This window comes from Heptranchias perlo, chromosome 2, assembly GCF_035084215.1.
Source record: "Heptranchias perlo isolate sHepPer1 chromosome 2, sHepPer1.hap1, whole genome shotgun sequence".
Lineage (NCBI taxonomy): Eukaryota > Metazoa > Chordata > Chondrichthyes > Hexanchiformes > Hexanchidae > Heptranchias > Heptranchias perlo.
Window position 1 is genome coordinate 45,898,680 of NC_090326.1, and position 15,369 is coordinate 45,914,048.

The following is a 15,369-nucleotide window of genomic DNA, read 5'->3' on the forward strand; positions in this document are numbered from 1 at the left end:
TCGCATCTCCTCACCTGCACATGCGAGGGGCCGTACCAGTCCCCTCCACTGAAGAGTGTTGCCAGTACTCCTGCACCCACAGCAGATGCTCTGGGCGGACGGCCCCTGGGTTTCGGTGCCCGTGAGGGCACCTCCACAGACTGCTCCTCCTGCACCGGGGCAGGGGCAGACTCGGCCACCTGGAGAGGAGGCACCATTGCGGGTACTGGTTGAGAGGGGGGCAACGGGTGAGACGTGGGGGCACCTTGAGAAGTGTCCCCGCTTCCATGTCCCCGGTCACCATCATCCCTCTCGTGGCCTCGGCCCACATCACCCCTTCCACCCTGCTGGACGACAGTTTGGATGGCATGTGTGAGGCCTTGCAAGGCCACCCCTAGGGTATCCATCAGCCTGTTTATGGCGGCGGAATGTTGCTCACCCTGAATCCGTACAGCCGTTGTCAGGGCCTGCAAGGACTCGAAGTGGAGCTGTGCGTGACGCTCGAGGGAGGCCAGCCTGTCCTCCACCGCAGACAGTCCCGCACCTACCCGCGACACTGTGTCGCCGGTACCCTCCTGTGCCTGCGCCACCAATGCCCGCATGCAGGAGTTGGACTCCTCCATCGCCTGCGCTATTGTGGACAATGCGCGTGGCACCTCTCCCAGTACCTCAGCAATTAGCTGGTGCCCCTCGACGACTCTCCTTTTGACTGGTGGCCCCCTGGGTTCAGCATCTGTGACCGGCTGAGCAGAGCCTGGAGATGAGTGCTCCCACCGACGCGGACCCTCCGCGGCTGCCCCTGCCACCAGGGTCTGCTCATGCTCACACGTGCGCGGTGAATCACCAAGTGCTACCCCAACTAGTTGGCGAGGGGGACCCACCGAGGTGCGTGTCTCTGCGCTGGTGGATGGTTGGCTCATATGTGACGATGCACCCTCAGAGACCGCCATGTCCTCTGAGGAATCGCCCTCCTCAACCACAGCGCTCGCAGACGGCCCTGCAAGGGAACAGAGGGCACTATGAGGCATGTGCACAGAGGTCGCGGTGCGCCAGATGGCAGGTGATGCTAAGGTCATTCGCGATCATGAGTGTTGAGTGTCGGCTGTCCCTTACCGGCCGATGCTGTAGCGCCAGACTCGCCATCGCCCACCGACAGGCAAAGTTGTGTTCCGCTCAGTTCGAGCGCCTCCACCTCGGCATCCGTGAGCTCGAGCACATGCGGCGGGCCCCCTCCGGTGCGGTCCCTTTCTCGTGCGTTCTTGCATCTCTTCTTCTGTGAAGGCAAAACACAGATGCGTGAGTACGTGCAGATTGCATAGTGAGACGCCTGGAGCATCGGTGTGGGTGGGTTGCGCGTGGGGAGGATGGATGGGAGGATGCCTGTGCCACATGCCCGTCCCATTGCATGGGGTTGGGGCGTGTGGTAGTGTTCCAGTGGGGACGGGGAGGGTGGGTCAGTGCAGGCACGGTGAGGATGGTGAGTGAGTGGCTGTGAGGATTGCTGTGGGAGCGCTGTGGTGGCTGTGCAGAAGGGGTTGTGGGGTGTTTGGCATGATGGTCGAGACGGGTTCTGGGGGGGGTGCGTTAGTGTACTCACCTTGCCGGACCTAGTGAGGTCATTGAATCGCTTGCGGCACTGCTCCCAAGTCCTGCTGGTGTTAGAGCTGCTGCTCACCTCCGCCGCCACCTCTGCCCATGCCCTCCTGGTTACGGAGCCAGGGCACTTCCGTCCGTCCCTGGGGAAGAGCGTGTCCCTCCTCCTCCGCACACCATCCACGAAGAGCTGCAGCGCGTGGTCGGAAAAGCGGGGCGCAGCCTTACCCCTGGGTTGCGCCATGGTCTGCTTCCTGATGCTAGATGCAGGGGGGGGGCTCTGTGGGACTGCCCCTTTAAGTGGGGCTCCACCATCGCGCTGGCGTCAATGCGCATGCGCAGGCGGCCGGCGCACAGCTGGGCTGCGGCGAACCCGGAACCACGGCTTAATTCAATCAATTATCCCGCGATCGCGCGGGGGGCGCACTCAATTAACCGTCCGCGTTTTCCACGCTCCCGGAGGACCACCCGCTGGGAACCCCCAGGCCTGCTAAAATCGGGCCCATGAGGTGTTCAGAGAATGTGTCCATCATGGTGGAATATCTGGTATGCAGAGTGTGAGATGTGGGGAAGTGAGGGTTGCAATAGCGGTGAGTGTGTGAGTGGGATGAGAAGGAGGTGTAGTGAAGTCTGATGCAGTGATTGTAGATGCGTGAAGGGAAGTGGAGGAGGGGAATGTGAGGAGTGAGGCTGGAGGTATGAATCCTGACAACTCTGATGAGGTCAGTGAACTTCAGAAAAATTTTATGTCCTCTCAGAGCTTGCTGCAGCCATTTCTGTGTTGAGCAGTTTTTTTCTGTTATCTGCAGCCAGAGAGGGGAAGATCGGAGGGTGGGGGAGGGAGAGAGGGGAAGATCGGAGGGTGGGGGAGGGAGAGAGGGGAAGATCGGAGGGTGGGGGAGGGAGAGAGGGGAAGATCGGAGGGTGGGGGAGGGAGAGAGGGGAAGATCGGAGGGTGGGGGAGGGAGGGAGAGAGGGGAAGATCGGAGGGTGGGGGAGGGAGGGAGAGAGGGGAAGATCGGAGGGTGGGGGAGGGAGGGAGAGAGGGGAAGATCGGAGGGTGGGGGAGGGAGGGAGAGAGGGGAAGATCGGAGGGTGGGGGAGGGAGGGAGAGAGGGGAAGATCGGAGGGTGGGGGAGGGAGGGAGAGAGGGGAAGATCGGAGGGTGGGGGAGGGAGAGAGGGGAAGATCGGAGGGTGGGGGAGGGAGAGAGGGGAAGATCGGAGGGTGGGGGAGGGAGAGAGGGGAAGATCGGAGGGTGAGGGAGGGAGAGAGGGGAAGATCGGAGGGTGGGGGAGGGAGGGAAAGAGGGGAAGATCGGAGGGTGGGGGAGGGAGGGAAAGAGGGGAAGATCGGAGGGTGGGGGAGGGAGAGAGGGGAAGATCGGAGGGTGGGGGAGGGAGAGAGGGGAAGATCGGAGGGTGGGGGAGGGAGAGAGGGGAAGATCGGAGGGTGGGGGAGGGAGAGAGGGGAAGATCGGAGGGTGGGGGAGGGAGAGAGGGGAAGATCGGAGGGTGGGGGAGGGAGAGAGGGGAAGATCGGAGGGTGGGGGAGGGAGAGAGGGGAAGATCGGGAGGGAGGGAGAGAGGGGAAGATCGGGAGGGAGGGAGGGGAGATAGGGAGGGAGGGAGGGGAAGATAGGGACGGACGGAGGGACGGAGGGAGGGGAAGATCGGGACGGAGGGAGGGAGGGAGGGGAAGATCGGGACGGAGGGAGGGAGGGAGGGGAAGATCGGGACGGACGGAGGGAGGGAGGGGAAGATCGGGACGGACGGTGGGAGGGAGGGGAAGATCGGGACGGTGGGAGGGAGGGGAAGATCGGGACGGACGGAGGGAGGGAGGGGAAGATCGGGACGGTGGGAGGGAGGGGAAGATCGGGAGGGGGGGAGGGAGGGAGGGGAAGATCGGGAGGGGGGGAGGGAGAGAGGGGAAGATCGGGAGGGGGGAGGGAGAGAGGGGAAGATCGGGAGGGAGGGAGGGGAAGATCGGGACGGAGGGAGAGAGGGGAAGATCGGGAGGGAGGGAGGGAGGGGAAGATCGGGACGGAGGGAGAGAGGGGAAGATCGGGAGGGAGGGAGGGAGGGGAAGATCGGGAGGGAGGGAGGGAGGGGAAGATCGGGACGGACGGAGGGAGGGAGGGGAAGATCGGGACGGACGGTGGGAGGGAGGGGAAGATCGGGACGGTGGGAGGGAGGGGAAGATCGGGACGGACGGAGGGAGGGAGGGGAAGATCGGGACGGTGGGAGGGAGGGGAAGATCGGGAGGGGGGGAGGGAGGGGGGGAGGGAGAGAGGGGAAGATCGGGAGGGGGGGAGGGAGAGAGGGGAAGATCGGGAGGGAGGGAGGGGAAGATCGGGACGGAGGGAGAGAGGGGAAGATCGGGAGGGAGGGAGGGAGGGGAAGATCGGGAGGGAGGGAGGGAGGGGAAGATCGGGACGGAGGGAGGGAGGGAGGGGAAGATCGGGACGGAGGGAGGGAGGGAGGGGAAGATCGGGACGGAGGGAGGGAGGGAGGGGAAGATCGGGACGGAGGGAGGGAGGGAGGGGAAGATCGGGACGGACGGAGGGAGGGAGGGGAAGATCGGGACGGACGGAGGGAGGGAGGGGAAGATCGGGACGGACGGAGGGAGGGAGGGGAAGATCGGGACGGTGGGAGGGAGGGGAAGATCGGGAGGGGGGGAGGGAGGGAGGGGAAGATCGGGAGGGGGGCAGATCGGGAGCGAGGGAGGGAGGGGCAGATCGGGGGGGAGGGAGGGAGAGGGAGGGAGGGAGAGGGAGGGAAAGATCGGGGGGGAGGGAGGGGAAGATCGGGGGGAGGGAGGGAGAGGGAGGGGAAGATCGGAGGGGATGATCGGGGGGGAGGGAGGGGAAGATTGGGGGGGGAGGGAGGGAGAGGGAGGGGAAGATTGGGGGGGGAGGGAGGGAGAGGGAGGGGAAGATTGGGGGGGGAGGGAGGGAGAGGGAGGGGAAGATCGGGGGGGAGGGAGGGAGAGGGAGAGGGAGGGGAAGATCGGGGGGGAGGGAGGGGAAGATCGGGGGGGAGGGAGGGGAAGATCGGGGGGGGAGGGAGGGAGGGGGGGGAAGATCGGGGGGGGAGAGAGGGAGGGGAAGATCGGGGGGGGAGAGAGGGAGGGGAAGATCGGGGGGGGAGAGAGGGAGGGGAAGATCGGGGGGGGAGGGAGAGGGAGGGGAAGATCGGGGGGGAGAGAGGGAGGGGAAGATCGGAAGGGAGGGGAAGATCGGGGGGAGGGAGGAAGGGAGGTGGAGATCGGGGGGAGATCGGGGGGAGGGAGGAAGGGAGGGGGAGATCGGGGGGAGGGAGGAAGGGAGGGGGAGATCGGGGGGAGGGAGGAAGGGAGGGGGAGATCGGGGGGAGGGGGGGAGGGAGGAAGGGAGGGGGAGATCGGGGGGAGGGGGGGAGGGAGGAAGGGAGGGGGAGATCGGGGGGAGGGAGGAAGGGAGGGGAAGATCGGGGGGAGGGAGGAAGGGAGGGGGAGATCGGGGGGAGGGAGGAAGGGAGGGGAAGATCGGGGGGGGAGGGAGGGAGGGGAAGAGAGGGGGGATCAGGTGGAGGGGGGGAGGGGAAGAGAGGGGGGATCGGGGGGGAGAGAGAGGGGGGATCGGGTGGAGAGAGAGGGGGGATCGGGGTGGAGAGAGAGGGGGGGGGAGGAGAGAGAGGGGGGGTGGAGAGAGGGGAGGATCGGTGGAGAGAGGGGGGGATCGGGGGGGGGAGGGTGAAGGGGGGATATCGGGAGGGTGAAGGGGGGGGATCAGGGGGATATCGGGAGGGTGAAGAGGGGGACATCGGAGCGGGAGACATCGGAGCAGGTTTCAAAGGTAAGTGCATTTAGTGTTTTCACTTCTTGCATGTTTTTTTATTTAATTTATTCAGTTTCTTTCTCCCTGATCCGGCCCTTGAATCAGAAGCGGTGGGCAAGCCGCCCAGGTAGGTTAAAAATCTTTCTAATCATTTCATCTGTTACAGGTAAAGTGCCTCAAGGAGGTACACTTGGCTCTTTAACTGTCATCCCGCCAGCTTTAATTGCAGGTGGGACCTCCGTTTTCGGGTCGCCCGCACGCACACAGGTGGGTCCCTAGGAAACTCGGAAGCCTGCGGGTTGGAGCCGGCTTATGAACCCAAACGGGATTTGCACGATTTTTGGAACCCCCTGCCTCCGACAGCACCCAACACACCCGCATTTGCCTCCTAAAATCACCCCCAATGTCACCCACCACCATGTCTGCTTTCAGTGTATTTTTCCATCACTATGTTCACTGTTACTCTGAGATTGGCTTCCAAGAATAATTCATGTAGGGAAGTAGCAAAGCCCTGATCGAGGAATGGAATGAAATGAAAGCTTTACTAAAGAAAGACTACTGAACCCTATTGTTTAACATAGCTGTTTTATAAAACCTCTACGAATAGATCTTGCATTTCCAGACAAAGAAGATCAATTAGGGAAACTGCAAGTGCACCCTCCCCCCACAACCCAATCTTGCTCCCAGTACCTCCTCACTCATCTTTCCTCAACTATATAATCATTCATATAATCATGTAGCTTGTCAAGCGGATGGTTTAAAATTCTATGATTTGTTGCCTATCTAAATATTTAAAGTGTATTTTAGTGGAGATAAAGATTGTGAAATTGCCATCTTTCCAGCAAGCTTTACTGATAAGATTATAACATTTTGGTACTTTAACCTATTTGGCCTAGAAGGGATTTTGTATTCATTTGTTTTATTATTCAGATAAGGTCAGATTCTGTGTACAAAGGCCTATCTCCCAGAGATACACAAGCATTTTAGAATGTTGATTAGGTGGAATACCAGACAGGCCTTCATAGACTATTTACTTTTACATATTATATTAGTTTTGAGAAAATGTAGTTTGTTAATGCTTCTTCCTAGGTATTTCATGCATTATGACAGAATGGGTTTTCATTCAATATGCCTGGCAAACAGGACCTAACTAAATAGGAATACCAGTGATGCATGCTTCCACACCAAGGTGGGGGCTTTTCATTCAAGGTGATCACTTAGATTGGTGGCTTGGCAGACCAATCCCAGAGGTAGGGAGGGGTCAGGGATCAGTCTTTGTCTCTACATACAGCCTGTAATAGAAAAAGTCAAATGCCAGTTAGCTATGGAACAACTAATATATTATTGAGTTTAGCCACAATAGTGGTGGAGTCACATGGTTTCTTTTTTATGGTAAAAGGAGGGGTAGGGAATTGATTGAATCTCACTGTGAAAACTGTATTCTGTTCATTCCCTTAGTTTTTGGGTTTACAATCAACCTCATCACACTGGAGTGCTTTTCAGTCTGCCTTCCAAAAAAGAGTGGAGAATGTATGTGGTGGCAGATGAGGTGCCTATGTTATAATTCCTAGGTTCCACTATCATTTAACCAGATAATTGGATAAGAAAGAATGATGCCAATTGTTGGGGATGTGAGGTCCACTAACTGGTCATGAAAATTCAGTCCTAACTTTCTGGATTGCAGACAAAAGTGGACAATGGACATTACTTGTATTGTAATGTGGCATAGATATTCATTTTTAAAAATTTGTTCATGGGATGTGGGCATCGCTGGCAAGGCCAGCATTTATTGTCCATCCCTAATTGCCCTTGAGAAGGTGGTGGTGAGCCACCTTCTTGAACCGCTGCAGTCCATGTGGTGAAGGTTCTCCCACAGTGCTGTTAGGTAGGGAGTTCCAGGATTTTGACCCAGCAACGATGAAGGAACGGCGATATATTTCCAAGTCGGGATGGTGTGTGACTTGGAGGGGAAGGTGCAGGTGGTGTTGTTCCCATGTGCCTGCTGCCCTTATCCTTCTAGGTGGTAGAGGTCACGGGATTGGGAGGCTAATATATATCATACTAGCAAAAAAAAATACAGTGAATGACATGCAGAATTTGCTATATTCAAAAACTAAATCACCAGTGGATGTGCTCCCTTCCATTCATGAGCTACAAGCACTTCCCTTTCAGCAGCAGTAAGTTTTTTTTTTGATGCTGTATCTCCATCCTTGTGTACTCCTGAATTCACTCTTGAATGTGGCTCCCTATTTGTCATTGAGGTGCTATCTGCATTCCACGCCATCACTTTTTGATTATTTGAGCTCATCAATTCCTCCTTTCTTTTAATGAATTGTTTAATTACTCTCGGAAACATTGTGTATCAGTGTTGATTTGCATGCTTTGTTCTTGCATTTACTCTCAGCAGAAACTCATTCCTGAACTGATGGGTTCCTTTTAAGTCAGCTTGTTTTTGATTTCGCACATTCATAGTGGTAAACTACAGCTAATCAAGTGTGCATTCATCTCCCGTTTGCTACTGTGGAATAGAAAACCCACATTATATTCATAGTGACTGTTACACTAGCATTTAGTAAATGGAGCAAAATATGCCATGCTCGCAGATCTGCTGTGGCATTGCTCATGGTGAATTGAATGATACCTGGTTTTATAAGACCAGGACCTTAATGCCATGTAATGCAAAAGGTAGTAATCTTACATAGAAATACACAGAATGTACAGCACAGAAACAGGCCATTCGACCCAACTGGTCCATGCTGGTGTTTATGCTCCACACGAGCCTCCTCCCACCCTTCTTCATCAAACCCTATCAATATCTCCTTCTATTCCTTTCTCCTTGATGTGTTTATCTAGCTTCCCCTCAAATGCTTCTATGCTAGTCACCTCAACTACTCCTTGTGGTAGCGAGTTCCATATTCTAACCACTCTATGGATACAGAAGTTTCTCCTTAATTCCCTATTGGATTTATTAGTGACTATCTTATATTTATGGCCTCTAGTTCTGGTCTCCCCTGCAAGTGGAAACATCTTCTCTACATCTACCCTATCAAACCCTTTCATAATCGTAAAGACCTCTATCAGGTCACCACTCAGCCTTCTCTTTTCTAGAGAAAAGAGCCCCAGCCTGTTCAATCATTCCTGATAGGTATAACCTCTCAGTTCTGGTATCATCCTAGTAAATCTCTTTTGCACCTACTCTAGTGCCTCTATATCCTTTTTATAATATAGAGACCAGAATTGTTCACAGTACTCCAAGTGTGGTCGAACCAAGATTCTATACAAGTTTAACATAACTTCTCTGCTTTTCAATTCTATCCCTCTAGAAATGAACCTCAGTGCTTTGTTTGCTTTTTTAATGACCTTATTAACCTGTGTCGCTACTTTTAGTGATTTGTGTATCCGTACCCCCAGATCCCTCTGCTACTCTACCGCATTTAAACACTTATTCTCCAAGCAGTGTGTGGCCTCCTTATTCTTCCTACCAAAATGTACCACCTTACACTTATCCACATTGAAATTCACTTGCCAATTACATGCCCATTCTGCAAGTTTATTAATGTCTTCCTGTATTTTGTCGCAGTCTTCCTCAGTATTAACTATACCCCCAATTTGGTGTCGTCCGCAAATTTTGAAATTGTACTTCCGATTCCTGAGTGCAAATTGTTTGTGTAAATGATCAACAAGTGGTCCATGCACTGATCCTTGTGGAACACCACTTCCCACCTATTCCAGTCTGAGTAATTATCTTAACCCCTACTCTCTGTTTTCTGTTTTGTAGCCAGCTTGTTATCCATTCAGCTACTTGTCCCCTGACTCCACATGCTCTGACCTTAGTCATGAGTCTACAATGCAGTACCTATCGAAGGCCTTTTGAAAATCGAAATATATTACATCTACTAGATTATCTACCTTTTCTGTTGCTTCTTCAAAGAATTCGATAAAGTTGGTCATGCATGACCTTCCATTTTGAAATCCGTGCTGACTATTCTTTATTATATTTTTGGTTTCTAGTACATCTTTGAGTAAAGATTCCATTATCTTTCCTGCCACTAACGTTAAACTAAATATATAAATCACATCAGCTGTCCACTGACCCTTTGGGACTATTCCCTTTTCTAATGAATATATTAAAAAAATAGTGCCTCTGCTATCTCTTCCCTAACTTCTTTTAATATGCGCTGATACAATCCATCCGGACCAGGGGTTTTATCCTCTCTAAGTTTGATTAGTTTATCAATTATCCCCCCCCCCTTTCTATCTTAAATATCTTTATATCTTTTTTGATCTCTTCTTCTAATGTCATGCCCAACATGATAGTTTCCCTCAAAAATACTGAGGCGAAGTAATTATTTAATATTTCTGCCATTTCGCTGTCATTACCTGTGAGTTTATCATGTGTATCCCTTAGTGGCCCTATCCCTATCCTGATTTTTCTTTTGTTATTTATTTGTTTGTAGAATACTTTACTATTTCTTTTTATATTCCTCGATAATTTATTTTCATAGTTTCTCTTTGTCTTCTTAATTGCTTTTTAAAAACTTTTTTCCTAAACTTTCCATATTCCCTTTTGTCATCCTCTCTTTCATTGTCTATGTGCTTAGTGTATGCCCTTTTTCTTTAGTTTCAATTTTGCCCTTATTTCTTTGTTCATCCATGGTGTGTCATTACTGGCTAGTTTGTTCTTGCTTTTTAGTGGGATATATTTCTCCTTGACTCTATTGATCACCATTTTAATGTTTCCCACTGCTGTTCTATTTCTTTGTTTGTCAGTAAATGTTTCCAGTTTATTTTTCCTCATTTCATTCTCATCCCCATGAAGTCATCTTTTTTCCAATTTATTACTTTGTCTTTGTCTTACTTATGACCTTCTCAATCTTTATCTTAAACCTTATTATGTTGTGATTGCTATTGCCAAGATGTTCTCCCATGCTTACTTCTCTTATCTGTTCTGATTCATTTCCCATTACTAGATCCAGCAGTGTTTTCTCTCCTGTTGGGCTTTTTACATACTGGGTAAGAAAGGAATCCTGCACACATTGTAAAAACTCCATTCTCTGTACCCACCTCTTCTTGCCAGTTTGTTTGGGGGTAGTTAAAATCTCCCATGATTATTATTCTATGTCCTTTACTCATTTCATGTGTTTGCTTACATACTTCTTCCTGCACCTCCTTTCCACTATTAGATGGTCAGTTGCTAAGACATAGCTATGTCCCTTTTAGGTCACAAAGTCTAATTGCTGTTAAGTAAATGTAGGGTGAGGTCAATTAGAGTTTAACAAACATTTTCCAATCTATAATTAATTTCAGGCCCTAGGTCAATGACTGGTTTGTTTTTTTGAAGATTGTTTTGCATCTGTAATAAAGTTTGACTTCTGGAGTACAATGGACAGGTGAAGATACAAGGGTTTTTATAAATATCTAGCAGATACCCCATGCATTGTTCACAGTGAGTTACGATGGCTGCTTATGCTATTCAGGCCATAACATCAGGGCCACTGCCTTAGAATTTGAATTATTCGGTTAGCCTATTTCAATACATCGTAATCTGGGATTTTTACTGGCATATTGGGGATTGACTACCACAACTCTATCCATTATTCTATTAAAACCATATGAGTGCCCTTTTCTATCTAATCTATATATATATATATATATATACACCTTTACCTGTTTATTTAAATTTTATTCCTTATCTATTTTAAAGCTGAGGATACAGAATAAAATGTACCACCTGGTGGTACAAGGCATCTTGCATTTATCATAATTGGGGAGAGGCTGTCTTGGACTTTGGTAGCACTGGGGAATGTCCTGCAGTTTGGCAGAACTGGAGTGGAGGCCTGGAGTTTGATAGCATTGGGGTTTTCAGCATGTAGGGGGCCCTTTGGTCTGGCATCAATGTGGAGGGGGTATTTTGGACTTGACAAACCTCCGGAGAGGGAACTTGAGGTTTGAATGAACTGGGGGTGGAGTGTCATAGGAAACTGACATGCAAGAATGTGGAAAATACCATTCTCATGGCTTTGCATTTATGTGGGGCTAAAGGAGAAAGTCTAGGGTGATTCATTTTTATTCAGAGTACTCCTTCATTTGTCACATGCTTGCTCTCACAATTTCTAAAAAAAACGTTCTTTTAAAAAAAATAGAAAAAGCCAATTTCCTCTTGGTCTTTTCGACAGAGATAACATGGCCTCTGTAATAAGTCCTCCCAACTCGCTCCCATAGGACGGTAGTCAATTTCAAAAACAGCATCACCGTGGAGACTCAGGAAGGAGCCAATTAAGGAGAAGATTGAGAGTTAGCTATGATGTGGAGATGCCGGTGATGGACTGGGGTTGACAATTGTAAACAATTTTACAACACCAAGTTATAGTCCAGCAATTTTATTTTAAATTCACAAGCTTTCGGAGGCTTCCTCCTTCGTCAGGTGATTTTCACATCGTTCACCTGACGAAGGAGGAAGCCTCCGAAAGCTTGTGAATTTAAAATAAAATTGCTGGACTATAACTTGGTGTTGTAAAATTGTTTACGAGAGTTAGCTAGTTTAAGAGCCAGACATTATACCATAGAGTTCCAACCCACCTTAACCATTGCCCTTAGCACTAAATTGGCAACCCCACCCAAATTAGCCGTAAAGATGGACGTTATAGGAGAAGAAATTACTCAAGTAAAGTAAGGGATTTCTGAAATTGGCATTAGCTAGCATTGTATGCTAAAATGTAGGAGGGGGGGGGGTCGAGGTACCATTGCCCATCTCCAGCATTAATATCGGATGAATTAAAAATATACCTTCTGTGATTGTTTCTGATCACATGAATGAGGTTTTTTTTAAAAAAAAGTACACCGCCTCTGGCAAAGTGACCCTGCACCTTTAAGACGTGTGACTGCAATGTGGTTCGGAATCAGCGCATTGATCTACGTTTTTTTTTCCAGCGGAACACCTCTCAGCCTGCGTGCTCATCCGCTACATTCTTAACTATTTGGATAGTCCCTCATACATAGTCACCGAACAAAAAAAAGATCGGCGTCAGTCAGTGAGTGGCTGCCAGTGGGCAGTGAGATTCCTGATTTGGTTTATAACTCTAAATTGGAACTTGTACAGTTTGACGCGTTACTTTTAGGGAAACTTTTTCTTTGTTTAAAAAAAAACTTTTACAAACTTTTTTTTCCGGGGGTTGGAAATAAGTTGTCGGGAAAACTTCCGCATTGCGCCGCCATTGTGACCCATCGGATGGTGACTCCGGGGAGCATTTAACAAAAAGAGGACGGTGTAGAGCGGCGCCATCAGTCGAGCGACAGGAGCAGCCCCACCGGGAGGGAGCAGTGGATCTACAGGGAATTCCGCACCGAGAAGGAGCTCTGGATCTATAGGGAATTCCGCACCGGGAGGGAGAAGTGGATCTGCAGGGAATTCCGCACTGGGAGGGAGCTCTGGATCTATAGGGAATTCCGCACCGGGAGTGAGCAGTGGATCTATAGGGAATTCCGCACCGGGAGGGAGTTCTGAATCTATAGGGAATTCCGCACTGGGAGTGAGCAGTGGATCTATAGGGAATTCCGCACTGGGAGGGAGCTCTGGATCTATAGGGAATTCCGCACCGGGAGGAAGCTCTGAATCTATAGGGAATTCCGCACTGGGAGGGAGCAGTGGATCTATAGGGAATTCCGCACTGGGAGGGAGCAGTGGATCTATAGGGAATTCCGCACTGGGAGTGAGCAGTGGATCTATAGGGAATTCCGCACTGGGAGTGAGCAGTGGATCTATAGGGAATTCCGCACTGGGAGGGAGCAGTGGATCTATAGGGAATTCCGCACTGGGAGGGAGCAGTGGATCTATAGGGAATTCCGCACTGGGAGTGAGCAGTGGATCTATAGGGAATTCCGCACTGGGAGGGAGCAGTGGATCTATAGGGAATTCCGAGTAACAAATTAATAATCCCGAAATTCTGATTCTGGAATGGGATTGATTGTTTTCACCGGAATTCTACCGGACAAGCTTCGGCCGCACTCCAGTGTTGCGAGTGGGCGGTGAACTCTGAATGGGATTCTCACCGCACTGAGATTGTGTGCGCTCTGACACCACTTTCCAATCTCTCCTTTCACGGGCCGAGGGCTGGAAACTTGTGAGCTTTGCGTTGGAAGCAAGTGCAGGACAAGCAGGGATCGTTTTAATTTCGGGTTATCAGCAACAGCACAATGGATAAATACGAAGATCTGGGGCTGGAGGCCAGCAAATTTATCGAAGATTTGAATATGTACGAGGCGTCCAAAGACGGACTGTTCCGCGTGAAGAAGGAGGCTTGCAAACCCGAGTTCGAGGAGACCAGACGAGTGTTTGCCTCCAAAATGAGCAAAATCCATTTGCAGAGACAACAGGAGGAGATGATGACGGTGGGGAATCAGCCAGGAACTCTTGGGAGAATGAATGGGGGTTACAACCAACAGCCGAGTGACCCTGAGAACCTGCCCTGCACGGACAGAGCCCGAGTTAATAACCGGTTTAGTGGGGAAGCTGCAGCCAAGCCCCCAGTGTCTGGAGCAGGAGCAGCAAATCCACCTGGCCACCAAGCTCCTTCAGATCTCCAGAGATCCACTTCATGCAACCGATACTCGCAAGACTCGACCCCCAGGTCGAGCTATGAAAGTTATGAAAACGAGAGTGTTGGGGCTAGAAATTCTGGTCTGGACCACCACGAACCCCCCTTGAGTCCCACTCGATCCACCATGCCTGCGCAGCCAGATTATTCTCAGCCCAGCCCGAGGACGAGCTGGAACTACGAAAAGATGTCCAGCCCCAGGTCCAGCCTGGCCAGCCCAAGATCGAGTCTGATCTCTTACGACCAAGTCCCTTACAGTCCCGCTAAAGGCAACGGTGATCAGCACCACCCGAGCAGCCTGAAAGCGGGCTCCAGTCCCAAGTCCGGCTTGGCCAGCCCTCGGTCGAGCCTGTTGCAGTACGAACAGCAGCTACCTTCCAGCCCAACGAGGACTGCCGCCAACCACGACACCCCGCCGGGCAGCCCCCTGTCCACCTCTGGTGGCTGTGACCCCACTGGGCTCCGAGCCCTCCTCAAGCCTTACGGTGGTTCCGAGCAGCAGAGACCGCAACACCAGCAGATCCCTCGGTCTTCGTCCCTCTCCGCCGGCAACGATCATCTGCCGTCCAGTCGGTCTGAATTGAACCCCACCGTCCCTGAAATGGAGAGCTACGTGTGCCAAGCCACCGGCGCTGAGCCCAGACCCGGCGGCGTCGCTAGCAACCAGCCCCCGGCCGCGACAGACCCCCGTGCCTCTGCCCATCCTGCCACCCACCCAGGAACCCAGCCCAGCCCGAGTCCCCACACCCCGGGACAGACCCACCTCTCCCGATCGTCCTCTGCCCACGATCCGGATTGCAGTCTGCAAGGACTGGCTTGCAGCCCCCAGGAGTCCGCCTCCAGGGTCCGCCTGCCCTGCCAGACTCTCCATATACAGCAGGATCCGGGACCATCGACGGCCGAATTAAAATTAGAAGCTCTTACTAAGCGCCTGGAGCAAGAGATGGACGCGCACCCGAAGGCGGAGTATTTTGGTAAGATTGTTGTTGCCGTGTAAACGTTAATAGTCCAAGGTGTCTGGGGGTGGCTTTGTGTGTGAATCCCACCCATTCCGCTGGTTTTCAGGGTGTTAGTGGCAATTGATCAGCTCTCGGGGTCCAGTGTCGTAATTATAATGAACTTGGGGTGGTCTCGGGGAGGGTGGGGTGAAGTTGGTTAGCGAGGCTACAGTTAGTTTCAGATGTTCATTGCCGTTGGTTACATAGCAGAATTGGAATCCCTTCCGGATCAACAGAAACTGGCTGTATCACCGCCCTAGTCTCGCGTCTCCCAGTGTAATGTGACATTGACATTACATTTACTAAAGTTTAAACAAAACTCAATTACAAGGAATAACAAAGCGTGGAGCCGCTGTTCATTTACCAGCCGAGCTTGCTGTTATCAAAG

The 15,369-nt window shown here is 51.6% G+C and overlaps 1 protein-coding gene across 1 annotated transcript in view; it reads left to right on the plus strand.

Moving 5' to 3' along the window:
- The first annotated feature begins 12,405 nt into the window (after positions 1-12,405).
- The window catches only part of limd1a (LIM domains containing 1a), a 76,614-nt gene continuing 73,650 nt past the window's right edge, over positions 12,406-15,369 (plus strand). Inside the window, exon 1 of the mRNA XM_068001832.1 lies at positions 12,406-14,957. Within this exon, the coding sequence (XP_067857933.1) occupies positions 13,583-14,957 (1,375 nt within the window). The 5' untranslated portion in view covers positions 12,406-13,582. The remainder of the gene's footprint in view (positions 14,958-15,369) is intronic.